Source organism: Mirounga leonina, unplaced genomic scaffold (genome assembly GCF_011800145.1).
Source record: "Mirounga leonina isolate KUSES-001 unplaced genomic scaffold, KU_Mleo_1.0 Mir_353, whole genome shotgun sequence".
In the NCBI taxonomy this organism is placed as follows: Eukaryota; Metazoa; Chordata; class Mammalia; order Carnivora; family Phocidae; genus Mirounga; species Mirounga leonina.
In genome coordinates this window covers 2,284,420-2,308,595 of record NW_023270699.1, presented here as the reverse complement: position 1 = coordinate 2,308,595, position 24,176 = coordinate 2,284,420, and the positions used below count along the sequence as shown (strand labels likewise).

The following is a 24,176-nucleotide window of genomic DNA, read 5'->3' as shown; positions in this document are numbered from 1 at the left end:
CCTCATTCCCCCCCCCCCCCACGGCCCTTCCCATTGCTCCCCCTGTGGCCCTTCCCAGTGCTCCCCCCCGTGGCCCTTCTCAGTGCTTCCCCTGCAGTCCTTCCCAGTGCTCCCCCTGTGGCCCTTCCTAGTGCTCCCCCTGTGGCCCTTCTCAATGCTCCCCCCCGCGGCCCTTCTCAGTGCTCCCCCCCGCGGCCCTTCTCAGTGCTCCTCCCCTGCGGCCCTTCTCAGTGCTCCTCCCCTGCGGCCCTTCTCAGTGCTTCCCCTGCGGTCCTTCCGAGTGCTCCCCCTGCGGTCCTTCCAAGTGCTCCCCCTCCCCCCGCAACCCCTCCTAGAGCTCTGCCCTGCAGCAGCTCCCTGCTCTGACTGCTGGGTGTTCCCTTTCTCTTCTGGGTTCATCTGAGGCAGAAGCCCTGTGTATAGCCTTGGTGCGTTCCCTTTATTCTCGCTGGCAGATAACGAGCGTGTGCCTGAGGAGAGGTGGCGCATTCAGCAGAAGCTTCCATGGAACGGCTGCCTGGGATGGTAGTGTCTTGTGAGGTGACGGCACTCTGACTGTGCGGTACCTGGGAGCCAGGAGGGCCCGTGAGGCCGGCTCAGCCAACCCAGAGCCCGCCCTGGTGTGACCGGGGAGGGAGGGATGTGCCCTGATCTTGTCCCCAGGCTGCATCCTTCCAGCCAGCTCTTCTCTGCAGCCCTGGCATATGGTCCACCGTCTGGGCCAGAGAGCTTCTGACAGTGTAAATGGTTTCTAGGCCCATTTTTCGTCCGAGAGGATCTAAGTCGTTTATCTCATTTTGCAGAGACTGGGCAATTTAGCTTTTTGGGAACATTGGCACTCTGGTTCCTTCCAGTTGGTTCCAGGTCCTTGTATTTGTGCTCAGCGTGTGTCACAGGAGTCTTTTGTCAGCATTAGGCAGCTTCCCTTGTCAAGTGATGTACAATTACCTCTTAAGTTCCAGTTTTTGAATAATAACTGGAGTACCAGTTGTAGATCTCTCCCAGGATTATTGCCACCAGGAAAACGGTCAGCCCCGCCAACTTGAAGTGTTAAGATGCCATTGACGGTGAGACACGTTCCTATTTCGGAGATGCTCAAACGTGGGGAAAAGTGCATCTTAGAATCAGTCATACACAGTAGATGCTCTCTGTATTTGCGATAATACAGCGTTTACGTTATTAGTTTTGTAATGGGAAGGCTCAGATATGTACAGCAGTAGAGAGGGTAATGTGATGAACTTCTGGGTCCGCCATCCCCAGCTGCAGCAGCTACCAACCTGCACATGACCGTTCTCTTCTTTATCTGTATCCCTATCCATGCTCCCCTGGGCTATTTTTAGGCAAATCTTAGACATCATGTTTTATTTGTGGGTGATAGTTCAGAGGGTATCTCTAAACTGCAGGAGCTCTTTTTTACAGACTAAATCACACCTGAAAAAATGAGCAAATTAAATAATTCCTAAGTATCACCTGATAACCTACTTAATGCTCAGATTTCCTGTATTGAGCATGGTCTTTCCGAAATGGGGCCCAGTGCTCGCTGAGGTGCGAGCTTCTGCCCTTCAAAATGTATACTCTTCAAACCCTAGAGTAAGAGGTGATAGTCAGCCCTTTTTGTAGCTGCCTTTTCTTAATAAGCTTTTCAAAATATCTTATTGAAAGTCTTGTCCCTCCCAAGCCTCTCATTCTCATTGGAAACAGAAAACCAAAAGCTGCGTTTGGACATGGATCACCCCTTTCCTGTCTGGAGGCGAACTGATGTGATTGTGGTCATGTCCCTGTTTCATTCCCGTAGCTGTGCAGATGGCAGCCCTAGGTTTGGTCGGTGCTTGAAGGGGCACGCTCACACTAGAGCGCGGGACGGGTGCCTTCCCTGAGCTGGCTTCATGCCCGTGCTGGTACCCTCCAGGTCTCTGTCCCGCCCGGTGCTCTGGACTGCTGGGTGTTCCTGAGCTGCCTGGAGGTGCTGCAGAGGATAGAGGGTTGCTGCGACCGGGCGCAGATCGACTCGAACATCGCCCACACTGTGGGCTTATGGAGCTATGCCACCGAAAAGGTAACCTCCCGAATGCAGGCACGGGTGTCGCTCTGGGCTGGGCCCCGGGGCCGGGGATGGAGGGAGCTCTTTGGAGAAGCGTGGTTCCCTTCGTCATCGCACGGGCGGGTCTCGTCTCTTGAGGGCATGTCTAGTAGGAGTGAGGCACAGAATGGTTCCCTGCCAGTGTCCCTCTTCAGCAGAGACCAAGTGCTTGCCCTGTTCGTGCTGAAGATGCTCTGCACCAGGCCTTGGGGCCGGGGGGCGGGGGGGGAGGTACAAAGGAGGGCGAAGTGGGAAATGTGTAAAAGCGAGAGTGGCTTCTGCCTGTAAGTGACGATGGGCTCCCCCTGTGTGTGGCAGGATGGCCTGCTGGTGTCAGGTCACCGGGTGCAGACTGGGTGGGAGGCTTTGAAAGCTTGGGACCGTGCAGGTAGGCGAGTGGCCTGAGCTGAGACCTGCTAGTCTTTGGTCGCTCGAGTTACTGCGTGGAAGGGTGAGGGCAGAATGATCCCAGTGGGATGTGTTTCTACATGCAGGTTAGAAGTATTTGGATAGAAAGCTAAGTTTCTTCTAGAATTCAGTTGGGTGTTAATTTTTATATTCAAATTCATAAATTCTCTGCTGACTGCTATTGCTAGTTACTTGAAATTGTGGGTTTATCTCGACAGCTAAAGTCCTTGGGCTATCTGTGTGGACTTGTGTCCGAAAAAGGACCTAACTCAGAGGACCTCAACAGGATAGTTGATCTTTTGGCAGGTTTGGGAGCTGAGCGACCTGAAACAGGTACTTACTTTTTGATGTGTGTCTGAGCGGGTGGTACGGTGGAAAGTGAGGAGAATGTTGGTTGTATCTTGGCACATTTCATTCAACTTCTAACCATGTAATCGCGCCCCATTTGGGAAATGAGAAATTATACTCCTTGTTAGCTGACCAGATTAATAGGTAAGATATTTTATTTGCCTTTTACTGATGTAAAGAAATGTTAGACATAGTTTAAGAAGTTGGAAGCATTTTTAAAAATGTTTCTGAGTTTCTCACAGGCTTACACAAGCTGGTCATGACTTTCTACAGCCTGTGTGGGGTTAAGATCTCCCTCTGAATCACAGGGGATCTAGTTTCCGAGCAATATGGACAGACAAATCCTTTTACCCCATAAGTTACTCATAGGTCATAGTGCCCTTTGGAAGGAGCCTTACTGCTTCTTGCAGGTGTAAACAGAACGGTAGGAGAGAGATTTAGCCAAAGCCTTGCTGCTCTCCAGACCACCTGTGGGACGTGTGATGTTCATTATGCTGGGCTCCAGCCTGACACACGTGCGATCGCTGTGGAAGTGATGGATGTAAGAACCCCAGTCTCCAAAGAGAATGAAATACTACATGCAGGGTTTAGAGTCTCTCATGGCTATTCTCACTGGACAAGCGCAGAGGTAGTGATGTGGTTCCAGGTGCATGGCTGTTTGTGATTTCCCCGGGCAGCAGGTGAACCCCCGAACCTGTGGCGTTTGAGGGTGGATGTGAACTCATGACTGGACACACTGAGGACAAATAAGGGCTCTTGTTTCTTTTTGTTTAAGCCAACACAGCTCAGAGTCCTTACAAGAAACTCAAAGAAGCATTGTCATCAGTAGAAGCTTTTGAAAAGCACTACTTAGTAAGTATTACAAACGGTACCCGTCTACCCATGGCGGAAAACGGTCTCTGGAAGACTTTGCCGCTACATGGCCTTGGGATAGGGAATGGGATGGTGTTCGGGACCACCTTCTTATCGGCCTTTTATGTTTCCTTGCGGTCCCTAGGGAGCTGCAGATGACGCCTGGGATAGTTGTTCGTGAAATGTTCGTTAGGACCTCTGTGCCATAATTAGGCGTAAAAGCATCTGTGGATTTTGTAATTTTGTTCAAAGTGGTCTTGCTCATTCAATAGAATAGAAATTATAAGGGACGATAATGAACGGCTTTCTATATACAAAAAAAATGCTTTAGACTTGAACAGAGGTATTGTGCTTGATTTTTAAAAGATTTTGATTTGGAGAGCCTGCGGGAAGCACAGTGCGGGCAGGACCCGGGTGGGCTGACTGCACTCCCGAGTCACAGGGAACCTGGGAGCAGTTGACAGAGCTTTTTTGTCCCTGTTACCCAAAAAGTGAGAAAAACAGTAAAAATGTTGCCCACGTATAGAAAGTACTTTGAGGAGTTAAATATTCTCTGCCTGCCGAGTTCATATTTCGGTTGTTATTATGCTTCATAATTTATGTACAAGTTAATGACTTTGTATAAATCACACATTACATAAAAACACAAACACAGATGCGAAGTAAACAGTAATGTGATGTTAATAACAAGGTCTTTTGCTTCACCATTGGGTGAGTAAGTGTAGGACTTGCACAGGCTGACGCGGGTGTCTCCTTTCCCGCAGGACCTGTCCCACGCTGCCATCGAGATGCACACGAGCATCGGGAGGACCCGCTCTGCTAGGCTTGTCGGGAAGGACCTGGCAGAGTTCTACATGTAATTGATCGTGAACGTTTCTCGGAGTTTCAAACATGTCACATGTGTAGTAGGAAAGGGTCTGTTGCGTGTGGGGTTAATGTGAAGTGCACATAAATGTGTAGAATGAAAAATGTAGAACCTGTCAACCCATCAGCATCAGCTTTGTTTTTCAGTTTCTCCTGAAAACCAGATGGAGAGATTTTTAGCTTCTTACCCTTCATATCTGTTACTGATCTTTGTGTTTCTTTTATTTAATTAAATTAATGTAACATACTTCTGTATGCAGGTGGCGTTTAGAACATATCTGATATCTAATATTATACTTCTATTTAATGAAAGAATTAGGGGGGAAATAGGAATTTTTATCCAGTGGCGTAAATTGGGATGCAGATTCTGAAATACTCTATCATATAGCATTTTGTCTGGTTCATGTCAGTTGCTTCCTGGCCAGATTGAAAACCTGGAGGTCAGTGATGTGCAGTCCCTGCGTGTGTGCTGTGTGCGAGAGAGGGCTGCTCTGGGGGAGACGGTGTGCACGGGCTGCAAACGTCGCCAGTCTCGCCCCAGCTTTAGGGTTGGGTGCTAGAGACAAGACTCAGAACTTGGCATTTTTCTCATGTGTTTGATAAAATCAGCCTACTGAAGAGAAGAAACCCTGGCCGGCAGTGTAATTGCTATTTCAGAGCTCTGGAAAGGAATAGAAATTCTAAGGGAAAAGATGTTTAAGTCTTCTCAAGTGTGTGCTTGAAATGCTATCTTGAAATCTAGAATTAATAAAGTAATTTTATTAGATGAAACCAGAAAGAATAATTTAACTGGTTAAAGTAACTGCAGAGGGATTCGTGTATCATCTGGATGAACTTCCTGGTTTTCCACATGTGGTTGGGGCAGCCAGTTACGCACCTGATGGCGGGTGGTCAGGGCTAGAGTTTGGCGCTCCCGAGTCTCCCATCTAGGGAATCTGAGGAGTAAGTGTTTAGTCAATGGGGCAAAGAGGCCGCATCCTCAGATGCTGTGAGTTGAGCCCGCCTGGACACCAGTGCATCCTAGGCCGGGAGCCCCGGTGGGATGGCACTGGAATGCTAATCAGAGACTTGGGGTCCTGGTTCCAGCTCGCCACAGACTAGCCGGGTGGCCGCTGGCCTCCATCTCTGGGGGCTGAGGAGTGGTCTGTTGATCCGGTGCTCTAGAATGTAAGAGTCTTTGGCTAGAGATAGTAACTGAAGAAGCATCGAAGGTTCTGACCCCTTTGAAACACGGGAATATAGGAATACCAACACACATAATGCATGTAATTTGATAGCGTGAACATTTATGTAATTTGAGGGTTTGAGAACTCTCATTTCTGTAAGAGGAGGGTAGTACACCGTGGGATGTCTCCCCAGGGTGCCTAGAAAGGGCGAGTGCTTGCTCAGTGTTGGTCTTTGTCCCCTGAGTTCAGTAGCTGCAGCCCCGCGGGGAAGGGCAGGGGTCCGTATCGTCACGGAGGCTTTGGCCAGCTCTCCTCAGTTGTGCTTTAAACTTGGTTTTATTCTGAACATCTTGAAGGTTTAAATTGGGACTGGAAGATCCTCTCTTGGGCGATGTGTGTTGCTATTTAAATTCTTCATGGTTCTCTGTAAATCTCTGAAGTCTGCTCAGGGCTGTTTGCCTAAGTTTCAGAGTAGATCCAAGCTCCAGACTCTCAGTTGGGCCATATAGACTGCTTCTGTGTGCCTGTTTCTAGTAGGAGGTGTGGCACTGGGTGCAGATTTCACAGCTCCCTGGCTAACTAGCTGTGTACCTGTGGACAAATTCTTCACCTTGCTTAACCTTGGTGTTCTTATGTGTCAGCTCAAAATAGTGAGCAGTGCCTTTACTTTCTTATCCTGAGATTCCCTGTGGAAGTTCTTTGGCGAGTGTATGATGCTGGGCACACTCTGTGGGCTTAGCATGAGCACGTTTGTCGGGTCCATTTGCACACCCCCTCCTCTGGGGAGTGTCAGGGAAGGACTGGGATGGCGCAGTGTCAGGGCTTAGGCTCGCAGTGGGTGGCGGGCAGGTTGTGATTATCATGAACCATGACGGAAGCTTGTTTGTCGATTTGCAAGGAGGAAAAAGTCTCCACAGAAGGCAGAAATCTATCTTCAAGGAGCATTGAAAAATTACCTGGCTGAGGGTTGGGCGCTCCCTATCACGCACACAAGGAAGCAACTCGCCGAATGTCAGAAGCATCTTGGACAAACTGAAAAGTATCCTTTAAGTTTGATGTTCCCGTGCAATGGGAGACTTGCTCTCCGTATAAGCAGGGGTGCCCACAGGGAGTGTTTAATAAGCACCTCCCATAGTTAAGAGAGAAAAAGCCTGCCTTGTACTGATGTCCCCTGTCACATGGAAGTTAGGTGCCTCGTCAACATGTCTGACCTCCTTTTGAGTTCCTAATAACTTAGACATGAGGGAGGATCCCCTTTGGGCTGCACCTGGAGGCTCTGGGGACCGTGGAGCCGCTTGCGCCCAGTGCCACTCAGGGTGGGGTCCTTTCCCAGACCCCTTGACTCTTCCCTCCAGCTACCTTCAGACCAGTAGCCTTTTGGCCAGCGATCACCACGTAACTGAAGAGGAGCGGAAACACTTCTGCCAAGAGATACTCAGCTTTGCCAGCCGCCAGACAGACAGCCCAGGTCAGACTTGCTCTTTGGGGGGCTGTTAAGAACCTTTTTTGTTTGTTTATATTGAAATCTAGTTACCGTACGGCGTTCTGTTAGTTTCCGGTGTACGATATAGTGAGTCAGCACTTCTCCACATGACTCAGTGCTCATCCCCTCAACGTGACAAGTGTGTTCTTTGTCCCCGCCTCTTCTCTGACTCATCCCTGCCCACCCCCCCTCTGGCAGCCACCACTTTGTTCTATAGTTAAGAGTCTGTTGTTTTGTCTCTTTTTTGTTTCTTCCTTTGTTTTGTTTCTTAAATTCCTTGTATGAGTCCCATTTCTTTCTGAGAGATACTTTGCTTTACCGGCTGACAGCCCAGGTCAGAGTAACTTTTAAAACTTCTCATTGTGAAAATCTTCAAATGCTATAGGAAAGTAGAAGGAATAATCCAGTGTTATTGGCTCCCCACCTCGACTGAGCAGATTTGCGGCCAACCTGTGTCTGCCGTCTTGCTGCTGAGCTTCCCCGTGACTGCACACCGCATGTCACACGTCACCCCAGGGCCGCTTTGTGTGGCCTTGTAAAATCAGGGGTGCCCCCACCTACCCACTAGTGGTCTATATTCCAGTCTCCCTCAGCGGCTTGGAACATGTTTCTGTAAATTACGTTTATTGGCGTCCAGTCAGGGACCGTGTGCTGTCTTTGATTGTTATACCTCAATTCTCTTTTAATTTAGAAAAGTTCTTCCCATCTCTGTTTCCTTTTTTAATATTACTAACTTTACTGAGATAGAATTCACCCATTTGCAGTGTACAATTGAGTGGCTTTTAGTGTATTCACAAATATGTGCAGCCATCAATTCTAGAAGCCGCATACTTATTTCTTCCCAACTTTCCTCCTACCGCCACCCCCCCCACCCCCAACCCCTGGCAACCACTGATCCTATAGATGCCTATTTTGTTTTTTGTTTTGTTTTTTTTTAGATTTTATTTATTTATTTGACAGAGAGAGACACAGCGAGAGAGGGAACACAAGCAGGGGGAGTGGGAGTGGGAGAAGCAGGCTTCCAGCCGAGAAGGGAGCCCGATGCGGGGCTCGATCCCAGGACCCTGGGATCATGACCCGAGCTGAAGGCAGTTGCTTAACCACTGAGCCACCCAGGCGCCCTAGATGCCTATTTTGTATTTCACATAGGTGGGGCCATACCCTATGTGGTCCTCTGTGACCAGCTTATGTCCCCGAGCATCATGGTGTCAAGATTCACCCATGTTGAAGCCTGTATCAGTGCTTCATTCCTTTTTATGGCTGAATCACGGTCCATTGTATGGATGGGCCACGTTCTGTTTATCCATTGAGTTGTGACATCTGGGTTGTAAGACACTGACTTTTAAAGACATTGAGCCAGTTATCTCATAGACTTTCCCCCTTTGGAATTTGTTGAGTGTTTCCTCCTAGGAGCATCCAGCAGGAAAGCAGGTCTGAAAGGCTTAGGTTTAGGCTAATGATTTGGCAGATATACCTCATAGGTGGTGCCGTGTGGTGAGGTTTAATTTATTGTCACATTTAGCTCCTCGTGTTTAGTTGATCAGGAAGAGTACTTATTTAAAATAATTCCTGCCTTAGTCAACTTGGGCTGCTATAACAGAGTGCCACAGACCAGGTGCTTAAACAACAGACGTTACTGCTCACAGTTCTGGAGGCTGGACGTCCAAGGTCAAGGTGCCATCATAGTTGCTTTCTGATGGTGCGTCTCCTCCTGGCTTGTCCTTACGTGGCAGCGGGAGGGAGAGAGAGAGAGACCGAGATGGGCTTGGGGTGGAGAGGGTGGGGAGGGGAGAGGGGGGGAGTGCTCTAGTGTCTCTTCGGATAAGCCCAGTTACCGCCTGGATGACCCGTCTCTGCACACTGTCACGCTGGGGGCTGTGACGTCCGCTTCCACAGTGCAGTCCGTGGCAGTTACTAGCCACCTGAAGGCCGGTGTTTCCGAAGATCGTGGCTTTAGGTAGCTAGGGTCTCTGATTGCTGGGCTGTAGTTTACTCACAGTGGGCCGTCTGCATGGGTTTCTCAGGGGCAGCGTGGCACTGGCTTGTATTTGTAGATTCTTTAATGTGCCCCCAGTGGTCATTGGCAGTCGTGTGCCGTGTGTGCTTTAGTGTGTGTGAGCTTGGGCCGGCATGCTTCTCCTGCCGGCGTCCCTTGCTGTCTCTGTACGAACAAGATGTTCTAGGATGTCCACTGTTCTTGTGCTTTTAAAGTACGCTAATTTCTGCAAGTCCATCCTGTAGTGGATTACTGTTTAGTAAACACTGACCAGTCAGTCTGGCGGCCTCGTGGATTTTCTCAACAAGCCGGGTGCTTATAGAAAGGAGGCCAGAGAGTGTAGCGGGTTGTTTCCCCTTAGTAACGGTGGGGCTGGGGCTTCACTGCCCTCTTGAGGTCCAGGAGGCAGGGCTCCCCACTTCATTGGCTGACTTCATAGGCTGGCAAGCACCTGGGTTTATTTCCAGATATACGGGAGGAACATAAGACATCTTTACTTGAGAATTTCTTTATGTAGTTGGGAAAGTGGTGGAATTCTTTGAAACAGCTCTAAGAATTGGACTACTTACAAATATGGTTTTAAAGTTCAGGTGTTAATCAACCTGTTTTTCTCTTAGGTTTGCCAGAACAGAACTTACAGACTTTAATTTCTTCAGATTTTGTGATTTCCAGGGGGCTATGTAGGCCTGCATTTATGTTCTCCTTTTGACAGTGTAGCGTGTTTTGGTGTGTGAAGATGGTATGGGGTTGGGAAGTTTTCAGCCGTCTCTTTCGACTAGCACTGCCTCGTGCTTGTGTTGCACGTGCTCAGCAGGCCCCGGGGTGGCCAAGGCCCTGCTGCCCGTACGTGGTCTAGAGCGAGATTTGGAGAGTAACTCGTGGTGATGTGCGTTTACAGGTCACAAGATAGTACTCCCTCTGCATTGTTTTGCACAACTGAGAGATCTCCATTTTACCCCTTCCAACGCTGTGGTCCATGTGGGCGGTGTTTTGTCCGTGGACATAACCATGTGCAGCCAGATGCCCGTCCCCGTCCACGTGGAGCAGATTGCAATCAACGTCCACTTCAGCATCGAGAAGAACAACTACCGGAAGACCGCCGAGTGGCTTACTAAGCACAAGACGTCCAACGGGATTATTAACTTTCCAACGGAGACCTCGCCTTTCCCTGCATCCCAGAACAACTTACCAGCGCTGGAGTTGTATGAGATGTTTGAGAGAAGTCCCTCTGATAATTCCTTGAACACAACAGGGATTATATGCAAAAATGTCCACATGCTGCTGAGAAGGCAGGAGAGCAGCACGTCTCTGGAAACACCCTCAGGCGTGGCTCTGGAGGACGGGGCCCACGTACTGAAATGTAACGACGTGACTCTGGAACCGGGGGCCAATAGGATAACGTTCAGGACGCAGGTATGTGTCGGGATGGAGAGCTAACTTTACAGATGCTCAGGAAGGGTTTCGAGCTCGCCAGAGCTATTGGCAGTGTGATGAGAATGCGCTGGAGGCCTCTGTGTACTACCCTGGGTTTTGTTTATATCCTTAACGAAAAACAGACTGGTATTCTAAAAAATCTTTGACACACAATGTTACGACAGTTGATAAATTTTGAAAGAAGTTCTTAACGTGGGTAATTATTTTTGCTCTCACTGGATTTAGAGTTTTTTCCCTTTGCATTAAAATACACCCTCATTTGTGGCAATGACAATTCAGAGAAGATGGCCCGGGTTCATGTTAAACTTTGTTTTCCTTCCGTTGGCTGCGTGGGTATCAAAGCAGCGGCCCCGACTGCTCTCATACACCTCTTCCCCGAGGCGCTGTGTCCTGTGAGTCCCGCTGAGCGAGGAGGGGGCCCGGCCAGCGCAAAGCACTGTTGTCACGTGTGTTCTCAGTCGAGGCTCGGAGCAGGTCTGAGGTCTCAGGCTAAGGTTCCACAGAACCCCTTTCAGAAGACAAGGCCACAAAGGACGTGTATGAACTTGAAAATACATTCTTAGAAGCAGAAAGGCACATTTAAGCCTCGGTCACTTAGAAACTCCCTGACCGAGGGACTCTGAGGCTCTCGTGAGCAGCGCACGGGCCGAGGCAGAAGCACAGAGCGGTGGGACAGGACAGGGTGAGGAAAACGGGCATTCCCCAGACGTGGTGGCGTAGCCTCCCTCGGGAAGGCCGTTCCGAGAGCGGGGGTGACTTTCCGAATGCTCGCCTCTGACCCTAGGCCAAGGAGCCCGGGACATACACGCTGCGGCAGCTGTGCGCCTCGGTGGGCCCGGTGCGGTTCGTGCTCCCTCACCTCTACCCGCTGGTGCAGTACGACGTGTACTCGCAGGAGCCCCAGCTGCGCGTGGAGCCACTGGCCGGTGAGTGGGCCGCCGGCTGCCGGGAGCCCGGCTGGCCTCGCCCGGGAGCCCCGTCCAGAGCTGCTTTTCTTCTGTTAAGTCCCGAAGTTAGAAGGAGTTGGTATAAGCAAATTATTGAAGACCACGTGGCACTTGATTAAGACACTGATGCGTTGCTGCGGCTGAACAGGATGTATTGATTTGGCTCGTTTCTTCCATTTGGAAAAAAATTCAAGGAAAGCCTTTTTTTCTATTTAATCTCTCTACACTCCCTACTTTTCTGATTTTAAAAGCCTCCCAGGGCCACCAGGAAAGGTCCTCAGATGCTGGACAGCCTCTCAGACGGTGCCGTCAGAGGACTGCTCACGGGAAGAGCCGGGCGCCCCTGCTCTGAAGGCCTGGGACACCCCAAACCAGACCGGGGCCCGGCCGGCCGTGCTCCCGCCTCTGCTCCCGTCTGTGGCCCCTCACTCCCGTTCTCACTTGTGCCTTCCCATCCCTCTCATCTGTCAACTCCTCCTCCTGGGTCCTGATCTCTTGCCTTCTTCCTTCTGCGGGTCCTGGCGCGGGACTCTTGGGGAGCTCGGCCCATCTCCACCCTCCATTCCTGTCTGGGGGAAAGCAGTAGCTGCCCCCTTCTCCCAGCGGTTTCTGAACCAAAGGTCCTAAAGGCCTCACCTGAAAAGGCTAGAAACAGTTCTGAAGAGCATGAATAGTACATGCGCTTTCATTAGTCTGTTCTTTAGGGTCCTTAGCTGCTTCTCTCTTACTAACTTACTGGCAGGTGAATTTTGGGACCGTCATAGACATGCTTGCCACTGTGAGCCCTAAGTCTGTCTTCGGTGCTAATAAGACTCAGATTCTCTTGTTCCCAGCAGGGGCCCCCCTCAACCCTGAATGCATGTGATCGAGATGAAACGTGAGGGTGGAGGGCTGGAGCTGGGAGTGAAATATGGAGTCTTTACAAGGAATAAATCTGCTTTAGCACCCTTTTAACCTCACAGCAGGCCCTCCATTGATTGATCGTGATGCTGATTGCCGTCTTCTTCCCTTCAGATAGCCTTTTGGCTGGTATTCCTCAGAAGGTAAAGTTCACTGTGACTACTGGCCATTATACAGTAAAAAACGGGGACAGCCTCCAGCTCAGCAATGCAGAAGCCATGCTCATCCTGTGTCATGCAGAGAACAGAGCAGTGATCTACTCCAACACAAGAGGTGAGGCGGCAGTCGCCTGGTGAAGGCGGACTCCTGCCATCGTTGCGCACTGTGAGGCTGAAAGGCGCCCGTGGCCCCCGCCATCCTCAGGCAGTGTCTGAGGACCACTTCTCCCTGCAGCTCTTTTCATGGCCATGTTCTGCCCGTAGGTGGGCTGGGAGCCTGACCTTGGGCAGGACATCATATTTGGGACGAATAGACAGAGCCGTGTATATGCTTGGTGGCCAGGTGGTGCTGACCTTGCTAAGGGCTTATAATGCAGCATCATGGACTGGGCCCCTGCTCCAAGAGGATGCCTTGCCAGGCTGTAATCTCCTCCTACCTCCCTAACCCCCCTCAGCAAAAAGTAAAAGCAAATCAGCCTTTTTAGGCACTGGCCAGAAGCCCTAGAAAAGTCCCATCTCCCCTGATCTCCAGGCATGAGGTACAGAGAGGGAAGGACGCTGCTCCCCTTCTGGGTGGGGGCTGGTCTGCTAGGGGAATGGAATGGGAGCACGACATGCAGGGAAACACACGGTACATGGTGGGCCACGTGGGAAGTGTCCCTTTTCTGTCTTCAGACTTAGCGTAGTGACCGCTTCTGGTCTACAGCCAGCTGCCTTCTACAGTATTACTGTCTTAGAGGTTTTGGTCCTCATTTTCCTGCCTCTGCCCTCCCACCTTAATCCTTCTAGGTACACTCTTGCCGGTGCATAGGGGCAGCGGGAGTTGGGCTGGAACTGAACTGCTGGGCCTATCACCTACTAGAAGAGAAAGGAACAGGGAAGCACAGGGAATGTGTTAGAAGTGACTTTTTCTGTCTTTCCTAGAAAAGGCCTCTGATGTGTCGCTGCGGGTTCAGTCGTCTGACAAGGTCACAAGCATCAGTCTGCCTGCTGCTCCTGCATACCACGTGATTGAGTTTGAGCTGCAAGTTCTCTCTTTACCTTCAGCTCCAGTGACTGGAGGAGAGAGCAGCATGCTGGGGATGACAGAGCCCCACAGGAAGCATAAGGACACACAGAAAGCTGGCCACTGCATGGCTACTACGGACCATAAAGTAAGGAGGGGCTGGAAGTGCTCCGCCCGTGCTCGCAGCCCTGCCGGTCGTGCTTGTTCCGAAAGACAGGACCCGAGAGATGACTTGTGTTGAAGTGGCAGATTTCCCATTCCTGACTCATCCTCCCGCTGGGTTTAGCATTTATATCTTTGAATCACCCCTTCTTAGATAAAGGGTCCCTCTTGCAAGGACAAAGACAAACAGGCTCTAAGTTTCTATGCCAACTCAAGACGGGAGGACAGTTTATTGTAAGAAATAGAATGTTTGCTTAGAGAGGTAAGTTTGGGTTTGTAGTCCGTTTGTCTTGGTGACTAGGCTAGAGGGAGTTGTGTGTCTCGGCATGCTTCGGTTTCTGTCCGCTGAAGCGTCACTTGGAACTTGGCAAAGAGGAAGCTGTGTCATTTTATGCTTCGATGTTGGTGTTTATTGACAGTTATTTGAGAGATCCATGACTTTGGTCCCAGAGCCACAGTCCTTAGCTCAAGGAATGTCTCACTACCATTGTGCTTATTCAGGTGTGTCCATGTCTTGTAACACAAGTATCAGTTCTGGGAGCTTTTTAACCCAAATGTAGAACTGTACACGTGTGGTCCCACAGAACTGTAGATATTTGCATGCTTTAAAAAGCTGCTGCCTGCGGGTCTAGCTTCCAGTCTTCCTGAATCTAGAGGCTGAGATCCTCCCCTCTAGGACAATGACAAGTCTTAGCACATCCCTCAACTGCTAGAAGGTATTAAAAATTCAGTAAGTCCTTGGATGGCACAAAGGTTCGAGCAACAACCAAGAACTGGGACAGGATTGAATGATGAGGCTCATCTCCTACATCAGGCTGCACCTTTAAGATGGGGAGAGGCGGTTGTACTATCTACTGTATAGACACACAGAGTCCAGCAGAACGAAGAAACAGAGGAGTATGTTCCAGAAATGGAAGAACAAGGTAAAAACTTAATGAAATGGAGATAAATAAGAAATGTACCTGATAAGGAGTTCAATGTAATGCTCATGAAGATGCTCACCAACCGGGAGAACGTATGAACACAGAACTTCAACAGAGATGGGAAATAGAATGTACCAGATAGAAGTTGCAGAGTGAAGACTGCAATAGCTGACCTGAAATGCAGCCTCGATGAAGCAGAAGAAAGGACCAGACAGCTCAACGTCAAGGCAGTGGAACTCAGTCAACCAGAGCAGCAAAAGAAAAAAGAATGGAAAAAAAGTGAAGATAGCTTAGGGGCTTATAGGACAACAACAAACAGACTAATATTTGGATGATGGGGCTTCCAGAAGGAGAAGAGAGAGAGAAAAGGTCAGAAATCTCCTTGAAGAAATGATGGCTGAAAACTTGCCTAATCTGGGGAAGGAAACAGACATCCAGATCCAGGAAGCCCAGAGAGACCCACACCAAGACATACTATGATTACATGTCAGAAATTAAAGACCAGGAGAGAATCTTAAAAGCAGCAGGAGATGGGGTTGGGGTAGGGGGGGAAGGAGGTTAAAAAAAAACAAAACAGCAGCAAGAGAAAAACGGCTTATTAAGTACAAGGAACCCCCCCCCCCCCCAAGTCTATCAGAATTGTCAGCAGACACTTTGCAGGCCAGAGGGAGTGGCACAATATATTCAAAGTGCTGAAAGGAAAATCTCTAAGCAAGATACTGTACCCGGCAAAGCGATCATTCAGAAGTGAAGGAGAGATAAAGTGTTTTCCAGAGAAACAAAAGCTAAAGGAGTTCATCACCACTAACCCGGCCTAACAAGGAATGTTCTTTAAGCTGAAAAGAAAGGGTGGTCACAAGAACACATGTGAAAGAATAAATCTCACTGGAAAGGTAAATATATGGTAAAAGTAGCAGGTTAAGCACACTTAAAAAGCTAGGGTGAAGATTCAAAGACACAGGTGGTAAAAATAACTATGATTACAATAATTAAGGAGTACACAGATAAAAAGATGTAAAGTGTGACATCAAAACATCAAATGTGGGGGCGAGGGAGAGTAAAAATGTTGAGCTTTAGAAACTTAAGTTACTATCAACTTAAAATAGACTATTGTAAACATGAGTTGTTATAAGTAAACCTCATGGTAGCCACAAAGCAAAAACCTGTAGCAAACATACAAAAGATAAAGAAATAGAAGCATACCATCAAAGAAAGTCATCAAACCACAAAGGAAGAAAGCAGAAAAGAAGGGAACAGAGGAACTACAAAAACCATCAGGAAACAATTAACAAAAATGGCAACAAGCACATGCCTATCAATAATTACTTCAAATGTAGGTAGACTAAATTCTCCAAAGACAGGGAATGGCTGAATGGGTAAAAAAAATCAAGACTCATCTATATACTGCTTACAAGAGACTCCCTTCTGACATAAGGGCACACATAGACTAAAGTGAAACCAAAACCTAAAGGAACCAAAAGAAATCCGGAGCAGCTACACTTTATCAGACAAAATAGACTTTAAAACAAAGACTGTAACAAGAGACAAGAGTGTAACGTAATGATAGATTGGTCCCACCAGAAGATATAACACATGTAGATATTTATGCACCCAACACAGGAACACATAAATATGTAAAGCAAGTATTAGCAGACCTAAAGGGAGAAATAGCGGTACAGTAAGAGAGGAATTTAATACCCCATTTATATCAATGGGTAGATCATCCAGACAGAAAATCAATAAGGAAACGCCTTAAATGACACATTAGACCAGATGGACTTAACAGATATTTGCAGAACATTGATCCAAAAGCAGCAGAATACACATTCTTTTCAAGTGTGCATGGAACATTTCACCAGGATAGATTGTATATTAGGCCACAAAACAAGTCTTAACAAATTTAAGAGGGTTGAAATCACATCATGCATCTTTTCTGACTCCAACAATATGAAACTAGAGATTAATTACATGAAGAAAACTGGAAAATTCACAAATATGTGGGGATTAAACCACATGCTACTGAACAATCAATTGGCCAAAAGAAGAAATCAAGAGAAATCAAAGCCTACCTTGAGGCAAATGAAAATGGAAATGTAACATACCAAAATTTATGAGATGCAGCAAAAGCCATTCTAAGAGGGAAGTTCATAGCAATAGGCCTACTTCAAGAAAGAGGAAAAGTCTCAAACAACCTCATTTTACTAAACTTTAAGGAACTAGAAAGAGAAGAACAAATGAAGCCCACAGTTAGTAGAAGGAAGGAAATAACAAACATTACAACAGAAATAAATGAATTTGACTAAAAAGACAGTAGAAATGATCAGTGAAACCAAGAGCTGGTTCTTTGAAAAGATAAAATTGACAAACCTTTTGCTAGACTCACCGAGATAAAAAGAGAGAGGACTCAAATCAGAAATGAAAGAGATGCGACAGCTGACACCACAGAAATACAAAGGATCATAAGAGACTACTCTGGACGACTGTATGCCAACAAATTGCCTAGAAGAAATGGAATCCAATTCCTAGGAACACATAACCTACCAAGAGTGAATCATGATGAAATAGAAAATCTAAACAGACTGATTATTGGTTAGGAGACTGAATCAATAATCAGAAACCTCCCAACAAACAAAAGTCCAGGACCAGATGGCTTCACTGGTGAATTCTATCCAACGTTCAAAGAAGAATTCATTAATACTAGTTCCTCTCAAACTCTTCCAAAGAACAGAAGAGGAGGGAACTCTTCCAGACTCATTCTATGAGGCCAGTGTTAACCTGATACCAAAACCAGGAAAGGATGCTACAAGAGAAGAACATTATAGGCCAGTATCTCTGATGACCATATATGCAAAAATCCTCAACAACACCTTAGGAAACCAGATTTAACAATCCACTAAAAGGATCATACACATGATCAAATGGGCTTTATGTCAGGGGTGCAAGGATGGTTCACCAGTCACAGATCAATGTGATATACCACAGTAGCAAAGTGAAGGATGAACATCATATGATCATCTCAATAGACTTAGGAAAAACATTTGGCCAAATTCGATACCCCTTTATGATAAAAACTCTCAACAAAGTGGAAATGGAGGGAACATACCTCAACATAATAAAGGCCATATATGACAAGCCCGCAGCTAATATCATGCTTAATGGTGAAAAGCTGAAAGCTTTTCCTCTAAGATTAGGAATAAGACAAGGATGCCAACTCTTGTCACTTTTATTCAACATAGTACTGGAAGTCCTTGCCAGAGTAGTTAGGCAAGAAAAAGAAATAAAAGGCATCCTAATTGGAAGGAAAGGAGTAAAATGTCACTATTTGCAGATAACATAATGTTATATGTAAAGTCCTAAAGACTTCATCAAAAAACTTAGAGTAAATAAATTCAGTAAAGTTGCAGGATACAAAATAAATATGTAGAAGTCTGTTGTGTTTCTATATACTAATGAACTATTAGAGAAATCAAACAATTCAATTTATAACTGCATCAAAAAGAATAAAGTACCTAGGAATAAACTTAACCAAGGAGGTGAAAGATGTGTAGATTGAAAGCTATAGGACATTAATGAAAGAAATTGAAGAAGACACAAATACATGGAAAGATATTCTGTGCTCATGGATTGAAAGATTTAATATTGTTAAAATGTCCATACTACCCAGCAATATATAGATTTAGTGTAATCCCTATTAAAATTCCAATGGCATTTTTCATAGAAATAGAGCAAATAATCCTAAAATGTGTATGAAACCACAAAAGACCCCAAATACCCAAAGCAATCTTGAGAAAGAACAAAGCTGGAGGTATCGTGCTCCCTGACTTCAAACTGTTACAAAGCTGTAGTTATCAAAACAGTATGGTAGTGGCATAAAAGCCGATACGCAGATCAATGGGACAGAATACAGAGCCCAGAAATAAACCCACATACATTTGATCAATTAATTTATGACAAAGGAGCCAGGAATGTGTAATGGAGAAAGGACAGTGTCTTCAAATAAATGGTATTGGGAAAACTGGACCGCCACATGCAAAAGAACAAGGCTGGATCCTTGTCTTAAACCGTCCAAAAAAAGTTAAAGTGGATTAAAAGCTAGAAGGTAAGACCTGAAACCATAAAGTTCCTAGAAGAAAACATAGGTGCTAAGCTCCTTGATACTGGTCTTGGCAATGATTTTATGGATCTGACAAAAGCAAAAATAAACAGTTGGGACTACATCAACCTAAAAGCTTCTGCACAGCAAAGGAGACCATAAACAAAATGAAAAGACAACCTACAGAATGGGAGAAAATACTTGCAAATCATATATTTGATAAGGTGTCAATACCTAAAATATATAAAGGACTCCTACAACTCAGCGGCAACCCCCCGCCCCAGTCTGATTAAAGCATATGCAGGAGATCTGAATATTTTTCCAGAGAATACATATAGATGTTCGACATCACTAATCAGGTTGGCAAAGATGTGGAGAAAGGGGAACCCTTGTTCCCTGTTGGTGGGAATGCAGACTGGTGCAGCCACTCTGGAAAACAGTATGGGGGTTCCTCAGAATGTTAAAAGTAGAACTACCCTGTGACCCAGCAATCTCACCACTACGTATTTACCCGAAGAAAATGAAAAGAGTTACTTGAAAAACTGTCTGCACCCCCTGTTCACCGCAGCATCATTTGCTATAGCCAAGTCATGGAAACCACCTAAATGTTCATGGATGGATGAATGGATCTGAAAACATTGTGTACACAATGGAATATTATTCACCATAAAAAAGAAGGAAATCTTACCATTTGCAACAATATGGATGGACCTGGAAGGCATTATGCTAAGGGAAATAAGAGAAAGACAAATATAATTTGATCTCTCTTCCATGTGGGATCTAAAAGAATTAAAATCAAGTTCATAGATACGGAGAGCAGACTGGTGGGTGCCCCAAGGCAGGGGTGGGGGTGGGCGCTAGGAGAAAAGGGTGAACTGTTTTGTTTTGCTTTGTTTTTTAGTTTAAGTTGAATCATTAAAAAAAAAAAAAAGACACGCATGCACAAAAACAGTAGGATAAAAGGCTAACAAACAGTCATTGCAAAGAGGTTATGGCATAGAACGTCAGACCAGCCAGCACCTAAGGGATAACATTTTATCTGGTAACAATTCAGGAGGCGAAGATGGTACTTAATTCAGCATGAGCACAAAACTAGTGTTGGAGGAGCACATGTCTGTGCTCCGTGTGCTCCTGTTTTCCGCGGGGGGCCTGGAGGGAGGCTGGAGGCATGGCCTGTGACCTTAGGGGAGTTAGTAGCTTGGCCCACGCTCCGCCCCCAGAGTGCTTGCTCTTCTCTTACATATTCGTTGTCGTGTGGAGTGTTTGGATAATTCCTTTAATGTTGTAATAGTTAATGATTGCTCATGTCATTGTGACAGAGCGACTAAAAGCACTTTGTCACCACCTCCTGCAGTGTTAGAAAACATGTCTGGCGTCACGGCCACGTCGGTGTGGGAAGCCCGAGGCGGGGCTGGGGCTGCTGGCCACCGCATCTGCTCCGGAGACTCTGAGACTGTTCTGGAGTCTCGCGGCCATCAGGCCACTTCCATGTTTATTTTTCTTGTCTGTGTACGTAGCTTTGTTTCCCCTTTGTGCACGTGATTAATGGGGATTTGCTTTCTGAATGAGAAGTGGTAAGGCCGTCCCCCGTCTAGGAAATCGGCAGCCACTGCCGACCTGGGTGGACGGTGTGGTGGTGGCTGTGGTCGGGCAAGGGGTCTGAAGGCGCATCCCTGTGTTTCTTCTCAGGTGTCCATTGACTGCCCGTGGTCCATCTACTCCACCGTCATCGCTCTGACCTTCAGCGTGCCCTTCCGGACCACACACTCGCTTTTGTCAGCTGGGACACGGTAAAGGCGGGCTCCGGGCCCTGCTCCTGGGCCACGCTGTCCTGCGTGCAGACCTTGCTGCTCAGAGCGTGTCCTCAGTGACGTTGAGCGTGCTTTCTTACCCAGCCGTGACGCTGTCGTCCGCTTGTACGGATTCTCAGTGATTCCCCGACCAGAGTCAGGTGTCCCCAGCAGTCTCAAAAATGACTGTGTGCGGTTGGTCTGTAGGATGTGGGATCCAAACCAAGTCCCTGTTTGATGACTAGATCCTTTTTCATCTCTCCTCCTGTTTCTCAAGCCAGTGACCCATGGCTGAACTTGGTTCAGTTTTCCTCCAGAAAGAAGGCCTACCGTTCTGAATTTGGTCGCATTCCCGTGGCTTTGTGCAACTCGTTCCTCTGCCGGCTGCTGGTTACGTCTGGGGTGGGGTTCTTCAGCCTCGGCACTGCTGACGCTTTGGGTCCGGGAACTCCTTATTTGTGGGGCCGGGGGGGCAGTCCTTCGCACCGTAGGGTGTTTAGCAGCACCCCTGGCTCCCCGATCTTATGCTGGTAGCACTCCCCATCCTCCCCAGCCCCCTTGTGACAACCAAAAGTCTATCTCGAGATGTTGCATGATGTTGCCCGCAGGGGCAGAACTGCCTCCGGTTGAGAAGCGCTCAGTGCTCTAGAAGCTGCGTTAGAGTCTGACTCAGTCTCTGGACGAGACAGTTTGGAGGCGGGGCCCTGTGCCTCAGGCTTGTCCCACGGTCAGTGCTGGTGTGCGCCCGGACCCCTGCGCTCAGGGCGGAGTGCGGCCTCTCACTGTAAAGTTCCTTTTGCTGTCATCTGTTGATGATATTTGCATAAACTGATCACCAAAATGTCAGAACTGTATTTCGAGTGGACGTTACACGAGCAGTTTGCTTTCTTGCCCTTCCCGTTACAGGGAGGGGACTGCACATATTAATGGCTAAAGACACCAGCACTTCCAAACAGAAGTTGGGGTGCTTTCTTTCAGACTCCTCTCCCTGTGTGACAGGGAGGGATGGGAACTCTGTGCTCATAGTCTCTACGGGAGGAGCGGTCACTCTCTCCGTCCTCACCCACTGCGAGCCAGTTATGATCACGTCGTAACACTGGGTCAGGAACAGAGCGTTCTTTGATCCATTTTTCCTTAGAAATAGCTCGCTTGGGGAGATTTGGTCTCAGGGTGCTTTCCCGTGTGAGACCGGAAGTAGAAATGCAGGTAGCGACTGGTTCTTACTTTGCTGCGTCACTTTTCAAAAAGTTCCCCAGAGAGGGTCTTCTTAACCAAAACACATTTAATGAAGTTCTTAAGTTTCAAAATCCTGTTTTCTCTTGCTCTGCTTTAGGAAGTACATTCAAGTGTGCGTCCAGAATTTGTCAGAACTTGACTTTCAGCTGTCTGACGGTAACCTTGTGGATCCTGGAAGTAGCGCTGACCTGCAGCTGGTACCGCTGAATGCCAAGTCCCCGCAGGTAACCCTTCTCCAGAATCGAGCAGAAGGCCCTCAGCAGAAAACAGAGTGGGAGCGGGAGTGTGACGCTGGAGTGGCCAGGAGGTTCTGAGGAAAACACCGTGTGTTTGTAGAGGGAGCCTTGCAACACAGAGACTGGCCTCCCTGGCGATAAGCGAACAGCGCGAGCGCATCCCCGAGTGCTTGGAAACCACGATGCGCGTGTTTGAGTTTCATGTTGGGCACTGAGCGGCATGGTGGATGGAGTAGGAAATAGAATGATACTTGTATCTGGAGAAGAATCAGACTGGTCCTACTCCCAGGGCAAGGCGGGCAGGAGGGCCCCGGGCGGGGCTGGGACCACGGGACCGCGGGGCAGCGTGCAGGCAGGGTCGTGGTGGTCGGGTGGTAGTGCAGCTCGGGGCTGGCGGGGTTGGGGGGCTGGCTGTGTGTGCGCGCGATGACAGAGACTCTCTTTGCAGCACATTCACAGCAAGCAGTCCGTGTTCTTTGTGTGGGAGCTCAAGTGGACGCGAGAGCCTCCGCCTTCTCTGCGTTGCCAGTTCTCCGTTGGATTCTCCCCAGCTTCTGAAGGACAGCTCTCTATCCCCTTAAAGCCGTATACTTACGAATTTCAAGTGGAAAATTTTTTTGTATGTATTGTATTATTTTTTGGTGGGGGTGTGGGGGGGGGCATGAAAAGTGCATCATACTCCTTTTAATCTAAAAAAATCAGGTAGAGAAAAACCTTCAGTATAATGAAGCAACAGATCCAGGAAAATAGTTAACACTTGGGGCAGCTCACTTGTTGGCTGCTTGTACTGTAGGCATCCAGGCCCTTCTCAAGTGTCAGGTCTGGCACTCTGTAGTCTTGCCGGTGGTCGTAAGATGAGTGTAAAGAGTGAAGACTCAGGGTCTCTGCTCCCTTTTCTCTTGCTTACGTTTAGAATGTCCTCATCCTGATCCTTGCTGCTACTCGGGGTTACTTTATCAAGGGGCTTTATTTTTATTTTTTCTAAAGATTTTATTTATTTATTTGAGAGAGGGAGAGTAAGCGAGAGCATGACCAGGGGGAGTGGCAGAGGGAGGAGCAGACTCCCCGCTGAGCGGGGAGCCCGATGCGGGACTTGATCCCAGGACCCTGGGACCATGACCGGAGCCGAAGGCAGACGCTTCACCGACCGAGCCAGTCAGGCGTCCCCAGGGGCTTTCTTTTTAAAAGAAAAACGGAAACTGTTAATAGAAACCTACCGAATCCATATTGTGAAGACTGTCCTATAACCCACGTACACGTGTGGAGCTGGAGGTGGCCTTGAGCTGGGTGGGGAGAGGCACTTGTGTTTTCGTTTCTTCGGTGAGACTTGGAATTTGTGCCAGGTAAATCAGTATGTAAACACACAGTTTTCTGGTGTTTCCATTCCTTCTCTTTGCTACCGGAATCGTCCAACAGCACTTGCAGATGTGTTTGTGTTTGTAGCTCTTGACGTTAGTGGTTTTTTCAGTACCTCCTCCCACCCCCCTGCTCTGCCTCTCTCTCTGGACCAGCCGTAGGCTCCAGCGTACTCAGCAGTGTGGTCTTTCTGTAGCGCGCACACATGGCTTTCCCATGTGCTCCCAGCCAGGCCTCGTGAAACCGTTCGTGCGCCGGAGCCCACGTACAGTTCGTCTGGTTTGCTCGCGGCCGGCCGGCCGGCGATTATTAGAGCGCTGGCGGCTTCATGGCTCCTTCCTGGTCTGGTCTGCTTCCTCTTCAAGAGCACAGATAACGGTTTTCTTTCTGACTGCAAACTGAGTGAAGAAACCTGCCTGCTGGATGGCTGTTTGAAAACTGGTCATCTCTGAGGGCCGGAAATAGAGACGCCAACTTCTCCGGGAAAGCTTTATTGAGTTACATCGCTTACATGCCACGCACTTCAGCCACTCGAAGTGTCCGCTTCAGAGCAATTAGTCTGTCAACAGAGTTGTGCACCCATCCCCATGGTCTTATTTTAGCACACTTTCATCATTCCAGAAAGAAACTTTCTGCCCTGTTCCCAGTCACCCCCCACCCCTGCCTCTTCCCAGGCCTAGGCGACCACTAACCCAGGGGCGGATCAGCCTGCAGACTGGCCTCTGTGAACATGGCGTG

General features: G+C 48.0%; 1 protein-coding gene across 4 annotated transcripts in view; it reads left to right on the top strand.

The window, feature by feature from the left end:
* Positions 1-24,176, top strand: part of TRAPPC10 (trafficking protein particle complex 10) — a 99,648-nt gene that overhangs the window by 66,305 nt on the left and 9,167 nt on the right. For all 4 annotated transcript variants that reach the window (XM_035030064.1, XM_035030062.1, XM_035030063.1 and 1 more), the window contains 13 exons: positions 1,910-2,056; positions 2,707-2,821; positions 3,612-3,688; positions 4,453-4,544; positions 6,617-6,757; positions 7,074-7,186; positions 10,096-10,610; positions 11,416-11,557; positions 12,593-12,751; positions 13,561-13,790; positions 20,510-20,610; positions 21,944-22,070; positions 22,531-22,701. In XM_035030064.1, coding sequence (XP_034885955.1) covers positions 1,910-2,056; positions 2,707-2,821; positions 3,612-3,688; positions 4,453-4,544; positions 6,617-6,757; positions 7,074-7,186; positions 10,096-10,610; positions 11,416-11,557; positions 12,593-12,751; positions 13,561-13,790; positions 20,510-20,610; positions 21,944-22,070; positions 22,531-22,701 — 2,130 coding nt within the window. The remainder of the gene's footprint in view (positions 1-1,909; positions 2,057-2,706; positions 2,822-3,611; positions 3,689-4,452; positions 4,545-6,616; positions 6,758-7,073; positions 7,187-10,095; positions 10,611-11,415; positions 11,558-12,592; positions 12,752-13,560; positions 13,791-20,509; positions 20,611-21,943; positions 22,071-22,530; positions 22,702-24,176) is intronic.